General features: G+C 40.4%; 1 protein-coding gene across 2 annotated transcripts in view; it reads right to left on the bottom strand.

The window, feature by feature from the left end:
• Window positions 1-16,431, bottom strand: part of Grm7 (glutamate metabotropic receptor 7) — an 837,641-nt gene that overhangs the window by 108,670 nt on the left and 712,540 nt on the right. For both annotated transcript variants that reach the window (XM_027931895.2, XM_027931894.2), the window contains exon 8: window positions 5,958-6,893. In XM_027931895.2, coding sequence (XP_027787696.1) covers window positions 5,958-6,893 — 936 coding nt within the window. The remainder of the gene's footprint in view (window positions 1-5,957; window positions 6,894-16,431) is intronic.

Raw genomic sequence — 16,431 nt, 5'->3', positions numbered from 1 at the left:
AACCAGTGAGCCACATTTCCAGTTGCTTTTTGAGACAAGGTTGGTATCTTGGATCTCTTGGATTACAGGTGAAACACAGCATGCTTGGCTAATTAATCTTAACTAAAGCTGTTTGTTTTCTCACAATGACAACAAACAGGTATCAAGGATCATTTGCTAGAACTCAAATTAAATCGAAAATGGCACATGGAATTCAAATTCCTTCCTTCCAGTTCTTATGTATTGGTAGCAGGTTGTTTTGACACAGTGATGAGAGACATTTCAAGACCACACCTGGGTTCTGGGGATTGACCAGTGATGCTAGACATGCACATGGAGGGACCAATGTTTACCTACCGACGGGATCTGATCCCTCTATAAGGTTTAGTCAGGTTGACATTGTGTTTACACTTTGGGGAGTTCTCACTTTATGTGGAAAATGAGAAGATCTTTATCTTTTTTCCTATTTTCTCAAGAAATACTTGTGAGAAACATCCAAAGCTGCCTGTCTTCTTGCTATTTCTGGTTCCAGGGCCAAAGCCTTGGTCCAGTTCCACCTTTTTAATGTCATGAATGTAAGCCATGGGGTTGATACACCACTAGGCCCTTCTAATCCTTGCCTTTCTCTTTCATTATGGATAGTGCCTTTCTGATCTCCTGATGCCTTGATCTCTGAAGTCCCATTTTCTTGGGATGGGAATTAATTTATTCATAAAGACTCTCAAAGAAGAAATCAAGGAAATTTTTATAGGATATCCTCTGTGGGAAGAACATGTTTACACAGATTTTTTTTTTAAGTATGGTTGGCTTCCCCTGGCATTTTTCCAGCACAGTTGTTTAAAAATGTGGAGTTCTATGCCCTATTCTAGCTCTGTTGAATCAGTTTGGGGGCGGCATACATGCAATGATTTTTTAAAAACAAATTCTTCAATGGATTAATGGGCACCACTTTGACATCCTCTGAGTTAAGGACTTGGCACTGGTTCAGAGATTGACCACCACAGTGTTTTACTTCTGCCATTTAATAGGATAATGCTCCAGAAGAAAACCAAAGGGTCCTATTACTTCAGTCCCATAACACCCCTGGTTCTGTGGACCTCCCCCTTGAGCCCACTACTCTTCTGCAGCAATTTTTCCTGACCCTCCCTTATCCAAATAACCACAGGCTGTATTCACAGAAGACCTCTGAGAACCCCGGATCCCATCCCTTGGGGTCAAGTTGTGCAAAGCTGGCTTTCCAGCCCATATGGAAGAAATAGACAATCCTGCACAGCTGGAAGAAATAGACAGTCCTGCAGCCTGAGAAATGTAGTGTGAAGCAAGCTCCTCACAGAGTGAATCAACACAAACTAGGACAGCCACAGGGTCACAGGGTGATCTTATGAGCAAAAGTGATGGACACGTGGCTGTACTGGCTTATTGTGAGGATGGCCTTAGGCGCAACTCCATTTTAAAAACTCCAGTTTGAAACCGGCAGTCTCACCAGGCAACAGAGCCCTCCAATATGGCCCCCAAAAAGTTATTTTCCCCTCACCCTGATAGTGAAGCCCCTGGCAGGCTGCTCTCGCTTGATAAGAGGGAAAGGCGAGTAGATCAGGGTGAAGACCACCAGACCAAATGTTTCTGACCCCAAGGTAAAAATTATGTCACTGAGAATCCAGTGGTACCTTATAAGCATTGAAAAGGGGGTTCAAAGGCCCCCAAATTTAGTAAATAATAGAGCAAATGAACAGGGATTCAGCCAGCCGAAACAAGGTACACTCGAGCTGCAGAGCCTAATGAGGACCTGACATCCCATCACTTGTCATCATTCCTGATCCTCTGCAGTATCCTCCTCACCGCTTTCAAACTCTACTGCCTGTCTGTGAGAAACTGATGTGACTCCATTTTTGAGAAACCAGCTTCTACCTCAAGGCCTGTCCTAAAGGAAGGGGGTGTGACCCTTATTCTGGGAAAAACCCACAGAACACTCCTAGGCACACACCCACCCTGCTGAGTTGTTTGTCTGTAAATAACAGGAGAGATCTGTGGTACCAGGTGTCCCTGACTCAGTTAAGCTAGATGAGGACCCATAGCAACCCCCCAGCAACCTCCAATCATCCTGAGACAGGGAAAATACCTGGGATGCCAGATGACCCCCCCAGTAGTTTATGGTGGTTGATAACATGTTGGGAAACCATGTAGTTTAGCACATACACCCCTCATGGCCTAAACCAATCAGTTCAAAGGATTCCCCCTCTTGTACTAACCAATCACCCCTACCCAACTTGTTCACGCCAGTGAATGGGCTAATCAATGTTAAGAGTTGTTGTTTGATTTTCCCGAGGTATGGAATGATTTGCTGTGTGATGTTGTGATTGCATAGAGTATCCCCCCCAAAACCTATAAAACCTCACTGGGACCTCTGTGAGTCCAGGCTTGAGCCTGCAATAAAGACTCTTGTGTGACTGCATCGCATTCGGCTCCTGGAGGTCTATTGGGGTCCCACGAATATGGCATTACATCTGGACCTTGGTGAGAGCCACAACTTCTCCCTACCACCCTCTCCTCAACCGGTCGTCCACTCCACACCAGGAAAAGCCTGCCTTGATCATAGCAATCTGACTGAGTGTGCATCTGCTGGACATAAAGCCTAAGGCTTAAGACAGAGGGAATGTCTGTCATTAGCCTTTCATGATTAAGAGTGTTTTGCAGTGCTTAGAATTAATCTAGAATTGTTTGCTGTGAATTGATTATGTCTATTGCAGTGCCTAGCATTAAGGATTGTCATTTTTCTTGATTAAGAACCTATAGAGTGAAACTGTATTGAATAATTTGAGTGAGTAAAGCATTGAAACAGGCAGAAGCGTGTGGACATTCTTTATTTCTCCCCTAAACTGCATACATCGCAATTTTGCCCCCTCGCCACACTTATCAAGAAAGTTCTCCAGAAAACAGCTGGCTGGAAAGCTGTGGATGGCTGGATCATCTATAGTTTCTCAAAATCTGCCAGGATAGCCTGTAACTTCCCTTCCTAAAGCAGACTTCTTTCCTTGTATGTATGACTCCCTGCCTGGATCAACCCACAGGCCAAGCCTCCACTTTCCACAGAAAACACTCTAGTCCTTCAGTAGTGTCAAGATATAATAAACACACAGTGCCACACCACCCCTGATCAGCCAGCTCCCCCTGTGATGCTGCTTCACCAGGTCTAGTGTCTTATTACATCACTACAGTCGCCACCTACAGATAATCCTGAAAACTGGTATCATGCTCCTGAAGCTCAAGTTCACACTTCCATTTCTGGTCCTGTTACAGGATCCCCATTCTAGGAGCCAAAGGTTATGAGTGACCAAAAAAAAAAAAAAAAGAAAGAAAGAAAAGTGGCTATGATCTCATGCATTCTCCGGAGCAAAAGCAAAATTAAATTTCCTGGAGTCTGACAATTAGCAAGAAAATAAGAACTTTGCTTATTCTTTCTGCTATGCTAAATAAACTCAACCAATGAGAACTATCCCTACCATAATCAAAGCAAATTCAATTTTCTGAAACAGTAAACAGTTATGAGTGAACTCACTGCCTAATCTTGATTTTCTCTGCTGAAGTGGAATTCTTCCATTTGAAATACTTAAACTGTTACATCTATATAAAAATGGAAAATGTGTGATCCTATAGTTTGCTAGCTTGGCCAAAAAAAAAAAAAAATAAAGCCTTTTGCTGTCATCTCATTGCTTCACTTGGCAATTTGCCTCTTTTCACAGTTTAAATGCCAAGGTTTCATGTACACAGAGTGATATTTTTTAATTGATCGCTCATGCTTCTCTAGCCATATGCCTATCATTAGAGGGTGTGAATTTTCATATGATAATTCATTGCTCCCATTTGGCAATTCAGTACCTTTAATTGTGCCAGTCAACCATATAAAACATCATAACCTTTGGAGATTGTACAAAGAAGAAATGTGTTTTTTGAAACTCTGATATGAAAAGCATGCTGCTTGAAAACAGGTTTGTGTTTTCCACAGTCAATTGTATCAGCACCAGTGTCTTCTGGAAGAGCTGTAACTGGTGAATGCAATTCCTAGAACTTTGTATCATTTTCTGCTTTTTAAATATACATGTGACCTTATTGAAAAGATCTACAGTCATAATTAGAAATGAAATAAGAAATGTATTGTCAAATTAGTGCTACAAGACCCATCTATAAAACTACTGCTGATTGCCCAGTTTTATATTCCAAAACAATAAATGTGCAGGATGCAACTGTCTTTAACTTGCTTGATGGTGTGTATTTTGTTCTAGTAATAAATAATTATCTCCATAGACTTTGATGAAGCCCATCACTCCCTCCAGAAAGTTCACTGGTTATCAACCTACCAGCATATGTGTATGCATGTGTGTGTGTTTTCTTTTCTATTGCATTTCCCTACATTAATCTATATTCTGTAATTCCCTTGACCTAGGGATCAAGGAAATAAAGTGAATTTCAAGGTGGCTTAATAGACAATAAACACACATTATGAATTTGAAACATACTGTTGGAGCTTGCTATGCTTATTGAGCATATATCTTAGGAAAATCTTCTAAGACATTTCAGGACTGAAACTATAATCTGGAACGGTTAACTTTCCTTAGTTTCAGAATTCTGTGTAGTTTCACTGAAATACTCACTCAAAAAATGAAAGCACAGTTCCAACTTACAGCTTCTGAATCACACAATTTCAATAAAAGACATCCATTCAGTGAGCTAACCTGCTAAAAGCCATTCACTCTATATATGATATACAGGAGAGAGAGACAACCAACATCAGTCAACTAATTCCAGAAAGTACAGACTTTGGTACATTTTAAGACAGTCCAGCTTCAGCCTTCGTTTCTTCCCACTTGAGAGTCTAATCTCTAAACTTTTTAAAAGATTCATCCAAAATATCATGGGAAGAGACCACACACCCAATGTCCTAGAGCACAATCTATAACGAGGCTCTCTCCTACATAAAGTATCAGGGACTCTAGAGCTCAGTTCCAGCCTCAGTTGTACCAACCTGTCAGAACTCTTTATATCTACTGAAGGAACCCACATCTCATTAGATTAATCTCATTAGATGCAAAGGCACAAAACCATAGCCAAAAGGGGTAAGCACAGAAGTCAGATGCATACGAATCACGTCAACTTTAGGAATGCCTAGATGACAGGCATGTCAAACCTGCACCTAACAAAACATTAATTGCATTAAAAATCAAGACGTTAGAGCTAATTTACAGATGTATAATTTGTTAGGATATGGGGGCCATATACCTTAACTGTACCTCAGACCAATGTATTAGAGCCTCCTGGCTTTCTAAACTTTGAACTTTCACAGCTCCTTCATGCCCTATCTCTCTCGGCTGGGAAATTCTCTCTGGCCTCACTGTAATTCATTTCCTCTGATTCATATGTATGCAGTCTAGGGAGAAATAACCACCGAAGTTCTCCTTCATTCACCCATCTGTCTATATTTTCTGCATGTAGAACTAGAACACTCTTACTACAATGCGTAGCTTACATATCAGATCTCATCTCTAATGCGGCGGAGACAGCCACCCAGGGGAGAAGGCGGGTTGGGGGAGGGATCCTACCTGGAAAATGTGTCCCACGGCCACCTTCTATCCTGAAGAAATATGTGTGTAAGCAGAGTGGGATATGAATGAATGAACAGAAAGGTGTAATTTAGATAGATTAGATCATCTTATACTGGATAATTTCCTATGGCATCGAGTAATTCTGTTGTACATATAATTAACCTGAAAAGGCTACCTCTGGTCAGTTTTCAAAGGACTATGCACAGTTCACTGCAAATTTTAGCTTCCTGGAACATGTGTGCCTATTCATTTGGCTGTTTCTCCTCTTAGAAATACCATTCTGCATGTGTAAAACCTCCTACTTTATAAAACCTATTTGCTTTTGATGCTTAACAAAAACACATTTGTGAAAAGCATGGAGTGATGTGAGTTTCCACTTACCTTTTCCGCTGATTGTGCAGTGCCGAAAAAAATCGGAATGAAGGCGAGCCAGACTATGCAAGTCGTGTACATGGTAAATCCAATGGGCTTGGCTTCGTTAAAATTTTCTGGCACACCCCGAGTCTTGATGGCATACACAGTACATGTGACCATGAGGAGGATGCTGTATCCCAAGGAGCAAATGATTTGGAGGTCTGTAATGTCACATTTGAGAACGCCCCTGGCCTGCTCGGGGTTCATGGTCTTATGTTCGTCATAGTCTATGATGATATTGGGTGGGTCCACCCCAAACCAAATGAAAACACCTAGAAGTTGCACAGATATCAAACTGGAAGTGATTGCCAGCTGTGACGTTGGGCTTATGAGCCTGGGAGCTGTCACTGACTTCTTACCCTGCTCAAAGATGCGATATATCCGATTGGTTTTAGTCAAAAGGGCTGCATAACTGATGCACATCCCCAAGCCCAAGAAAACACGCCGGAAAGAACAGACTGCCACATCAGGTTTGGCGATCATCAGGAAAGTGATGATGTAGCAAAGAAAGATGCCTGTCAACAGAACATAGCTGAGTTCCCGCCCAGAGGCCCGTACAATGGGCGTGTCATTGTAGCGGATAAAAGTGGCCATGACAAAGATGGTGGCGATGATCCCCAACATCGCCAGGAAGACAGGGATGACAGCCCAGGGGGAGTGCCACTCCAGTTTGATGATGGGTATATTCTGGCAGCCAGTTCGATTTTCATTGGGACGTTGGTCATACGGGCAGTGCTGGCATGTCATCTCATCAAACTGGTACTGGTATCCATCACAAGGCTCACAGGTCCAGCAGCAGGGTGTTCCCTTCTGGGTCTTCTTCCTCTGCCCAGGCTTACAGGGCAGCGTGCACACTGAGGGCGGGATCTCCCGGACACCCCTACCCCATTGCATGTCCTCTATCTGCAGCATGAGAAGGAGAGAAGGGAAGACAGGCAGGTTACTCAAAAGAGAACAACAACCAACATTAGCAAACAGCTACAGTAGCAGCTAACACTGGGTGGATGAAGCTAAACAGCTCATCCCCTGCTAGTGACAGCCACGGCCATTGGCGTCCAGCAACCTGCACACTCACCAATACAGACTCTGCTCCAGACATGCTAACTGTGAGAATTTACAGACAAAAACTAAAAACACAAGTTAAATGTTTCCATTGCTGACTTCCCAAATAAAAATATCCTAAAAAAGAACTTTGGGCTCTGGATTTTTTTTTTTTTAATTTATTAGTGCATTGTAGTTATACATAATAGCAAGGCTCATTTTGACAGCATCACACAAGCATGGAATATAATTTGCTTCATTCCTGTCCCCAGTGCTTCCCCTGTCCCTCCTCTCCTCCCTCCCCTGACCCCCTTTCTTGACTCCACTGGCCTTCCTTCTGTCTGTCTATAGCAGTACTTTATAGCTATTCATATAAATATAGCACAGTGAATCTCACCTATATGTACATAGGAAAGTTTAGTCAGATCACTCCACCATTCAACCCTTCCCTGTCCTTCTCCCTGTATCCCTTCCTCCACTCCATTGACCTCTCTTCTTCTATTTTCATGGGATTACACCCCCCAACTTTTTATTCCTTGTTTTACTCTAGCTTCTGCATATGAAAGAAAACACTCAACTTTGACTTTCTGGGTCTGGTTTATTTCACTTAGCATGATGTTCTCTAGTTCCATCCATTCACCAGCAAGTCCCATCACTTCATTCTTCTTTAGGGCTGAGAACTCTACTGTGTCTACATACCACATTTTCCTTATCCACTCATCCGCTGGTGGGCACCTGATCTGACTCCTTAAATGGCTCTTGTCAATTGTGCATGTAATCACTGCTGTGACTGTATCATGAGAGTACACTGTTTGTAGATTTTTAACAAGCACCCAGAGGATTCTTGGGAACTGATAAATTGAGAAACACTGGCGTGTACTCTTCTGCCTCCCTCTGGATACTAAGCCTGTGTCACAGTTCAACTTGTAAATCACAAAAATAATGTCAGCAAAGTGAAACTTTCCTTCTTCCCCCTTCTTGGGAGCTTTCATAAAATAATCACTTAAAAATTATTTTAGATCATGTTTCAGTGCTGACCATCTTACCCAAATTCTAGCAGGCATTGTTGCCATTTTCATTGAAAACTTTTAAAATTCAGTGAACTTACTTGATTATTTATCAAAGAGGAGCAATAAGGCTGGTCATTGAAGGATTAACTGGATGCCTTAGAGATCAGAATAATAATAATTGATAAGAAAATAACATGGTCCAGAAACATTTTAGGATTGGCCATCCACTTGTTTAGAAATAAAATTTAAAGAAAATCACTGTATCCTAGAAGAGGATGAAAGTGTATTTGCCTAACTAGAGTATTGGTTTTCTAGAGGAGGATTCATCAGATGTTGAGAGCCACAGCTGAAGGGGCCCCAGCAAACTTCCAGCTGCCAGCAAACTTCCGGCTGATGATTGGCTCACAGCGGCCCCAGCAACATCTAGCTGATTGGCTCCTCTGGGGTGATGCTCATTGGGCTGTTTCCCTGCCCTTTCAGACCACGGAGCTGCTCATTGGGGGACTTTTTTGGTTCCGCCCACGTGACCCAGCAAATCGGCCTCAAGAGCAGGAGGATTGTGGGAGGTGGGGAGAAGCTTGTGTGGGAGAGAGAGGCTTGTGGAAAGCTGGTGGTGGCAGTTGGGCTCTGAGGGTTTTTCCTGAGGAGCTGTGTGGTTTGGTGTGTGGTTCTAAAAATAAAGTTAGTTTCTTTTGACAAGTGGCTCCTGATTGTGCCCAGCCAGACTGCGGCAATCAGCAGCAGTGTTCTGAGAAGTAACGGCATTAGACAAAAGGGAAAACCACTTTACTGAGCTGAAATCTCATTGACATAGGCATCTGTCCTGCTGGCCAGCACAGCCTCTGCTCTTTCTCTTTCCTCCTATCAGTTCCTCAGATGTCTTTGCTGTGTGCTTTCTGTTGGGTTGAGATTTCACTGAAGCTGTAGGGTGCACTCAGGAGCCAGACTGAACAGTTAGTAGACCGCTGTGGCATTCTGGAGCACAAGCTGGGATTGCTGGAAGACAACACCTTAAGCCTGCTCCCAGGTTTTCTGATTCACTGGGCCTGGAATGGGGCCTGAAAATGTGCATCTCTACCAAGATCCAATTGATTGTTGGGAAATACCGTCTGTCAACCACTGATAGATTCCAGCCTCTAGACAGAGCATTAGGTCAAGGATGAGATCTTTGTGTACCTGATCACCAAATTTCATTTCCTGACTTTTCGAGAGATAATACACAGGAAAAAAGTCTTTGCCTTTGGTGCAATTGGAGTTTTCAGAACACAAGGAAGCTAGTGTTCATGGATAAAACAAGGACAGAACGTGCCAGAGAATAAAGCCAACACAGAGGATAACAGAGTATAAAAAGATCAGTAACTGGTGAACTTCTTTGAACTCCTGGATACAGCTACGCCTGAAGCAGGAATTTCCCAAGAGTATGGTATGTAAGATAGTAAATTCACCTATGTTGAAGCATTATGAATTTCATTTCTGTTCCCTAAACCATGAATCCTGAGCAATATATGCACTAAATAATTTTAATATCTACAAGTCAGCAAATTATTTTACAGAACAAATTCTAATTAACAAATGATTCTCTCCCCCCATATCTCATTAATCAAATTTTTAATACAGTTGATCAAAAATAGCTTAGAAAGTTACTGGAAATTCTAGATACTTTTCTAAATGCATAATTTTAAGAGTTAAGGAGAAAACAAACCAATAATTCATTGCTCCTTGGAATTCCAGTGCTCTGTTTGTACAGGATACACAGCAGGGAGGGGTGCTTTCATTAATAACTGAATGTTAACTATGCTTAAAATCAAAAGCAGCTGATTCCAAAAAGTATGTATGTAGATGGCTCAAGGGTTAAACTTCATAAAATATCATGACCTTCCAATGGCTGAATTTAAACTTTAACCAGAGACCCAGACTCTTCAGATGACTCTAATGTGAACTCATCTGCCTGCACACAAAACCCAAGTCAGCACTCATAAATCTAACTAAATATCTTAAAGCATAATCATTTCTTTCTCAACATCATCAGTTATTGAGGCAGTGAGTCACTGGCAGCCATCCCAAATCCATAACATTAAGGAAATAACTTGTAATAAGACAGAAAAAAATATATGCATTAACTTTATAAATGTCACATTTCAAGAGGTACGAACATTTAAAAATTGCTATTATTAATACAAATGTTTTCAAATGTCAAATTAAAAGGCCCTACTCATGGTTACTAGGATAGATGGAAAAACCAAACAAATAGATACATTTCATTAGATAAATTGGAGGTTTCCTCATTCTAGTGCTTATGGATACTGATTTACCATATGATTAAATTGGATCAGTGGAAATAAATGCAGGGCTCATATAAATATGAAAACAAATTATCATTTTATGTAATATTTTACAGTCAATTTCAAACACTGCCAACTCACAGATTTTTCCCTTTTGGAATAAAACAAAATGTCTGGCAATGCTGAACAGTTTTTTCCCTTCTCAACTTATCCTAATATATACAAGAGCTATAACCACAAATGTTACATTGACTGATTACTTAATTTGTTCTCAATTTTCATTTAAAGTAGATTTCAACTCAGTTTAATTGTACATGTTAAAGCAACAAAGTTGCTTCAAATGAACAAAAGTCTAGTTTACTCACTTTGCTAAGAAAATCATCATTGAAAGCATAAGTCCCATCTAACCTTTCAAAGTTCCAATAAGAAAGATTTTGTTAAAACGATGCACTCTGATTTGTGTGCATCCCTGCCCATCCGCACAGAGACAGTATCTTGTTTTGTAAGAAGAAAAAATTAGCAGCAAAAGCCCACAGGCAGCTATTGCAGGGAGGGTAAACACTAGGGGCTGTGAAAAATCAAATATGAAGTCAATTTACTTTGCATGAAAGGTGGTAGGAATATAAATTTCAAGGCTACTCTGAACTCTGCAACCAGACTGTGTTTCAGTTAGCTGGAAAGCCAAATGTAAGGTTCAGACAGATCAGAGTAAAGGTTGGTACGTTTATCATCTTCATTAGGAGATACAGGCTTACATCCAGATTACTACGTGTTTTCTTCATGGGTAAATGGAGCTGACAATTGTTTGATGCCTCCTCATCTGGTCAGTGTCTGCCTTATGGGGAAGGACTGTTGAGGTCCCACTGCTCTACAAGAAAAAGAGCTTTACTTCTAGAACCATAAGTTAACCTAAGAAATGGCATGAAGACATGGATGATTAGATCAGTACTTTGGGCAAGAGCAGATTATTCAACTCTGGCGAATGAAAGCAAGAACAATCCTGGTGTGGAATCCTGGGAAAGTGTTCTTCAGTCTTAAAACATAGACACAAAGAAGAAAAAAAGGTATCCTGGACCAACTATGTTGCTCACACTTTCCTAGTATGTGTGAGGCCCTAGGTTCAATCTTCAACAGAGGGAGGCAGCGACAATTTTCCAATAATTCGAATTCTTGCATGCATAATGGGTAACTGTAGAAGGAAAGCAAGGACTAGACTTGCATGTGCTCAGAAACACTCGTCTCTGATTCCTGAGAAAGCATAATGAAATACTGGACTCAGTGAATCAGCACCAAGTCCATTGTTTCTGGTTCAGACAGAAAAGTGAAAAATCAAGTGTCAGCTAAAAATTCCCTAGCAAACATGTGGAAAGTTGGGGTCTAGCTACAGTAGAGAAAGAGCTACTCCAGAGGGAATGTGCAAAACCTTATTATCACTAGAATTTTAAAATAAAACCAAATTAGTTTCTGTCATGCTGCCAAAAACAAAAATCAAACAAAGAAATTTTATAAACAGTTTGCTTCCATTTTTATCTAGAAGAGATCTGTTCCTTTTCCCAGATAGACATTGTGTTACTCCAAGGATATTTTTCTTGCTGAAATTCTACTTGCATATTTCCAATGATTAACTCCATAGTCCAAGCTGACTGGGGCCTGAATTGTACAGTTCTCTGCTATATTATTTCTACTTATTAGATCTTTAATAGAATGAGTTAACCTACAAAAGGAATCTTATTAAAATGCTGTTTGTTCATTAAAATACATGTATCCTATCCATTTTGATGTATCCATTTTATTGAGGGGGGAAGCTTTTTATAAAAGCACACAGCAATGCAGAATTTTCAACCTGAGGAAAGAGTCAGTTTCAGTTCTCACCTGCGGGTGAGACGGAGGGCTAACAAGAGTCATAGAAATTCTGAAGCAACTATGTCTTTTTAACTCAGTCCCTAATTTCATTTTTAAATTTTCAAAATTTTTATGGTTCTGGGGATGGAACTCAGAGCCTTGCACATGTTAGATACCCGCAGCCCTCGGCCCCTATTTTTTAAACATTAGCATAACTGGCCTGGGAACAGAAGATTAGGACTTATCTATTACAATAGGAAACTTCATTGAAATTATACTCATTCAAATTATAGCTATCACCACCCCCTTTTATTCAATATATTGTAGGAAGAAAATAGTCTATATAATATTAGGAGTATGTTTCATTTGCTAAAGGCTCCTAGTATTAGAGGAGGGATTCAGAATTTCATCTGTGTGCAGTCCCCAACACAGAGACTGAGAGGAGGAGTTGGTGTGCAACTGACTCTCCACTCTGAACGAACCAGGCTTCATACCTTGCTTGTATATTTGAATCACTCAAGGATCTCCTAAAAGTTCCAAAGCCTGGACCACACCCCCATCCAATTAAATCACAATCCCTGGGGTGTGAAATGCATACAGGTGTGTTTTTCATTTCCCCAGGTGATGGCAAATAAAATGTGTGGAACCACTGAACTAAGATGTCCCTAGGGCTGGCATGCAGAAGGAAATCTTTGTGGTGTTTCAGGAACTCAGTGAATATAAAGGTACATCTCTGATCCTCTTTTCTGGATCTCGTGATTTACCATTTCTCACTGGAAGTCAGAATGGGTGACCTAAAATACTTCTTTATAGTCTATTACAGTATAATGGAAACACAGAGGAATTGTACATTGGCAGAGTCAGGAAGATCTCTGGACCTAAGTTTCACTATCATCATTGGTCAAACAACTTAAAATGCCTTCAGAAACTGGGCACAGAAGTAAACAAATAAAGTATGTGGGGGTAAGACCCACCCCTTCCTCCTAAAGCATCCAAGGTAAAAGAAATACAATCCTACTAAATTATACATCAAGAACATATAAGCCATCTGTGTTTCCATCTCCTCAATAACAAGGTGCATCCTCATTTTATACCTGCAGAATTCAAAGCTCCTAGACTAACTGAAGAATTGGCACCCATGAATCATTGTAAGTCTTCTATGAAAGCTTTCTACACCCAAAATAAAAGGGGCCAGTTTTACTTGGTTTCACAACTTCCTTTATACATCTGTTTTTCCTTTTCAGAAGAAATCAGGACAGTCTTATGTGGAATCTCTAGACTTTTTATAACTTTTATGGTGCTGTGGCTTAAATATGGTTTGTTCCCTCCAAAACTCTTGTTCAAATTTAACCTCCAATGCAGGACCCTTACAGAGTTATTTGGGCTCTTTTGTTAAAAATCGATTAATTCATTCCTAGGATTAATGGGTTATGAGGTTAAGGATCAGAGGGGTAGCAGGATATCTCTAGAGTGGATCTACTGTAAAATTCATTTAGTTTGGTTCCTGTCTTTCCTGTCTCTCATCAAGTCATGATGCACAGGGCTGTCTTGTGACTCTGCCAACAAGAATGTCAACACCATACACGACTCCTTGACCTGAGACCAGAACCATGAGGCAAAATAAACCTTTCCTAATAGCTTCACTAAGTATTACTAGCTCAGAAAATTGACTAAACAAATGCTAACAGAGTGTGCCTGTTGTATTAGCTCTGGGTGAGACAGTACTGCTGACAGAGGAGTAATTTCTTAATTTTTTTTTTAACATGCTGACTACCCTTGATTTCTTAGTTATTCCTCTTCTGGAGACAGAGTTCCCTAAAAGAGAACTCAAAGATGGATATTGAATCATATTCTAATTTGCTAAATATTATTGAAAATAAGGTTTTTTAGGTTGGAATTGTGGCTCAGTGATACAGCACTTGCCTCACACATATGAGGCACTGGGTTCAAACCCAGCACTACATAAAACAAATAAATAAAGGTATTGTGTCATCCATAACTAAAAATATTTTTTAAATACTAAAATAAAATAAACAAAATAAGGGTATGCTGTTTATAACTACAAATTTTTTTAATAAAATAAGGTTTTTAAAGACTGAATGTAAAGATAATGTAATTAGGTAAATATAATTCACACGGATTCTTCAGAAATACCCGAAATTCAACTTGTTCAATATTGGATTTGTGGTTCACACTAGGGCTGGCAAACTAGAGCCTATGGATCAAGTCCTGCCCACTACCTGTTCTGGACATAATATTTTATTAGAACACCACACTCCACATTATCTACAGCTACATTTGTGCTAACAATACTAGAACTGAGCAGTTGGGAATATACAACCTGAAAATCCTAAAATATTTACTAGCTCCTAGCTGGTCTGTCACAGAAAAAAAGTCAGCTGACTTGAATCAAACAAAACAAAAATTCAAATTCCCAGTGCACCAAAGCCTTATCTATCTATGAAACAGTTAGGCCCATCTTTGACATCTCCCCTCCCTTTAGCTTTCCCCAGATATAAATGACCAACAATTCTTCAGTTTTATTTCATGCATCCACTTTTATTATTTCATCCAAAAACTACTGAGCACTGGATACTGTTTTATTTGCAGACATAATATTAGTGCCTTTGAGATCTGAACCTTCTTTTTTCATCTTTGCTCTCACATCCTCTTTTGAAAAAGTTTTCTGTAGAGTTTCCTCAACTTGCTGGCTACCTCCTAAGCCCAAGAGCCAGAATGATCTCTTCAATGTGCCTGTCCAATTATGTCACTCTTTTACCTTAACCTTTTCAGTGACTTTTACTGCTCTTCAACCTACTAGATGGCACTGCATAATCGGGTAGGGATACCAAGAACTGGCATCACCTGCCTAACCTTGTCCCAATTCTGTGAAGCTTCTGAAACTGTGGTGGCTCCATACCTCTTCAGCTCACCAGATTGCTACTCAGGAAGTCCTCAGACACACCAGACTGGGTCTCACTTTTATAAACTTGCAAAGATCCTTCTCCATACCACTTAACACAACTTCTCATTATGCAAATACGTGAGTTGATTAAAGTCAAGCTCCTGGGCCAGTGTGTAAGCTTGGTGAGATCGCAGCATTCACCACTTATCTACTATGCAAACTCAACCTCTGGAAAGGGCATCAATAGCATTGCTGAAACCAGTGGATAGAGGATGTGATGAAGGAGAGAACAGACAGAACTGCTCCTTGAGAATTAACTTTTCTACAGTTAGAATTTGAAGTTGAGAGTAGAACTGTGATTGCCAGAAGCTGGAGAGAGTAGTGGGGAGGAAAGGACAGAGCAAGTTCGATCAAGTGGTACCAAAATGCAATCACATAGTAGCAAGAATCTCTGATATGCTACTGTGCCATATAACAGAAATCTTCTACACATTTAAAAAAGCTAGGAGCAAGGATTATGAGAGTTTTAATCACAGGAAATTGGTAGCTGTTTGAGGAGATACATATACATTATGGTTTAGATATAAGGTGTCCCCCCCAAATCCCCTATGTTAATGCAGGAATATTCAAAGGTGAAGTGATGCATTTATAAAAGCCACAATCTAATTACTTCATCTTAATCGAATGGGTTTAATGGATGGTTAAGTGTAGGAATATGGGGTGTGGTTGGAGGAAGTGGGTCACTGGGGCCATGCCCTGGAAGGCTGCATGTTACCTGTGGCCCTTTCCCCTTCCATCTCTCTTTCCAGCTGCCATGAGATTGGAAGCTTTCCTCTGCTACATCCTTCCACCATGATGTTCTCCCTCACCTTGGGCCCAGCCATGGACCAAACCTCTGAAACTCCACACCAAAACAAACTTTTCCTCTTCTAAGACGTTCTTGTCTGCTATTTGGTCACAGTGAAAAAAAGTTCACTAACACAATGTGTAAATGTGAATGTATACATCTGTTGAAATATCACATATTATCTTGTTAATATGCACGAGTTTTATATACCTGTTAAAATATATTTGATTACTTTTTCTTTTTAAATGACGGAAGGATCCATAATCATGAGTTCTGCTTTTTGGTCATTTACTACCTACCTATACAATGAAATGTTTGCAGTTAACATGTCCTTGACATTTTCTTTTGGAAAGAAAGGAAATAAAATAGGGAGCACTCAATTGCTAGGTAGAGGGAAAATGAACACAATTAGCATACCATGGAGCAGGAGGAAAACAAGCCATGCCATCTGGAGCTAAGGATAGAACTCGACTTCATGATGTCCCTGGCTGTTCTCTGAACATTCTTTCTACTT

Source organism: Marmota flaviventris, chromosome 20 (genome assembly GCF_047511675.1).
Source record: "Marmota flaviventris isolate mMarFla1 chromosome 20, mMarFla1.hap1, whole genome shotgun sequence".
In the NCBI taxonomy this organism is placed as follows: domain Eukaryota; kingdom Metazoa; phylum Chordata; class Mammalia; order Rodentia; family Sciuridae; genus Marmota; species Marmota flaviventris.
This window is presented reverse-complemented; position numbering and strand designations above follow the sequence as displayed.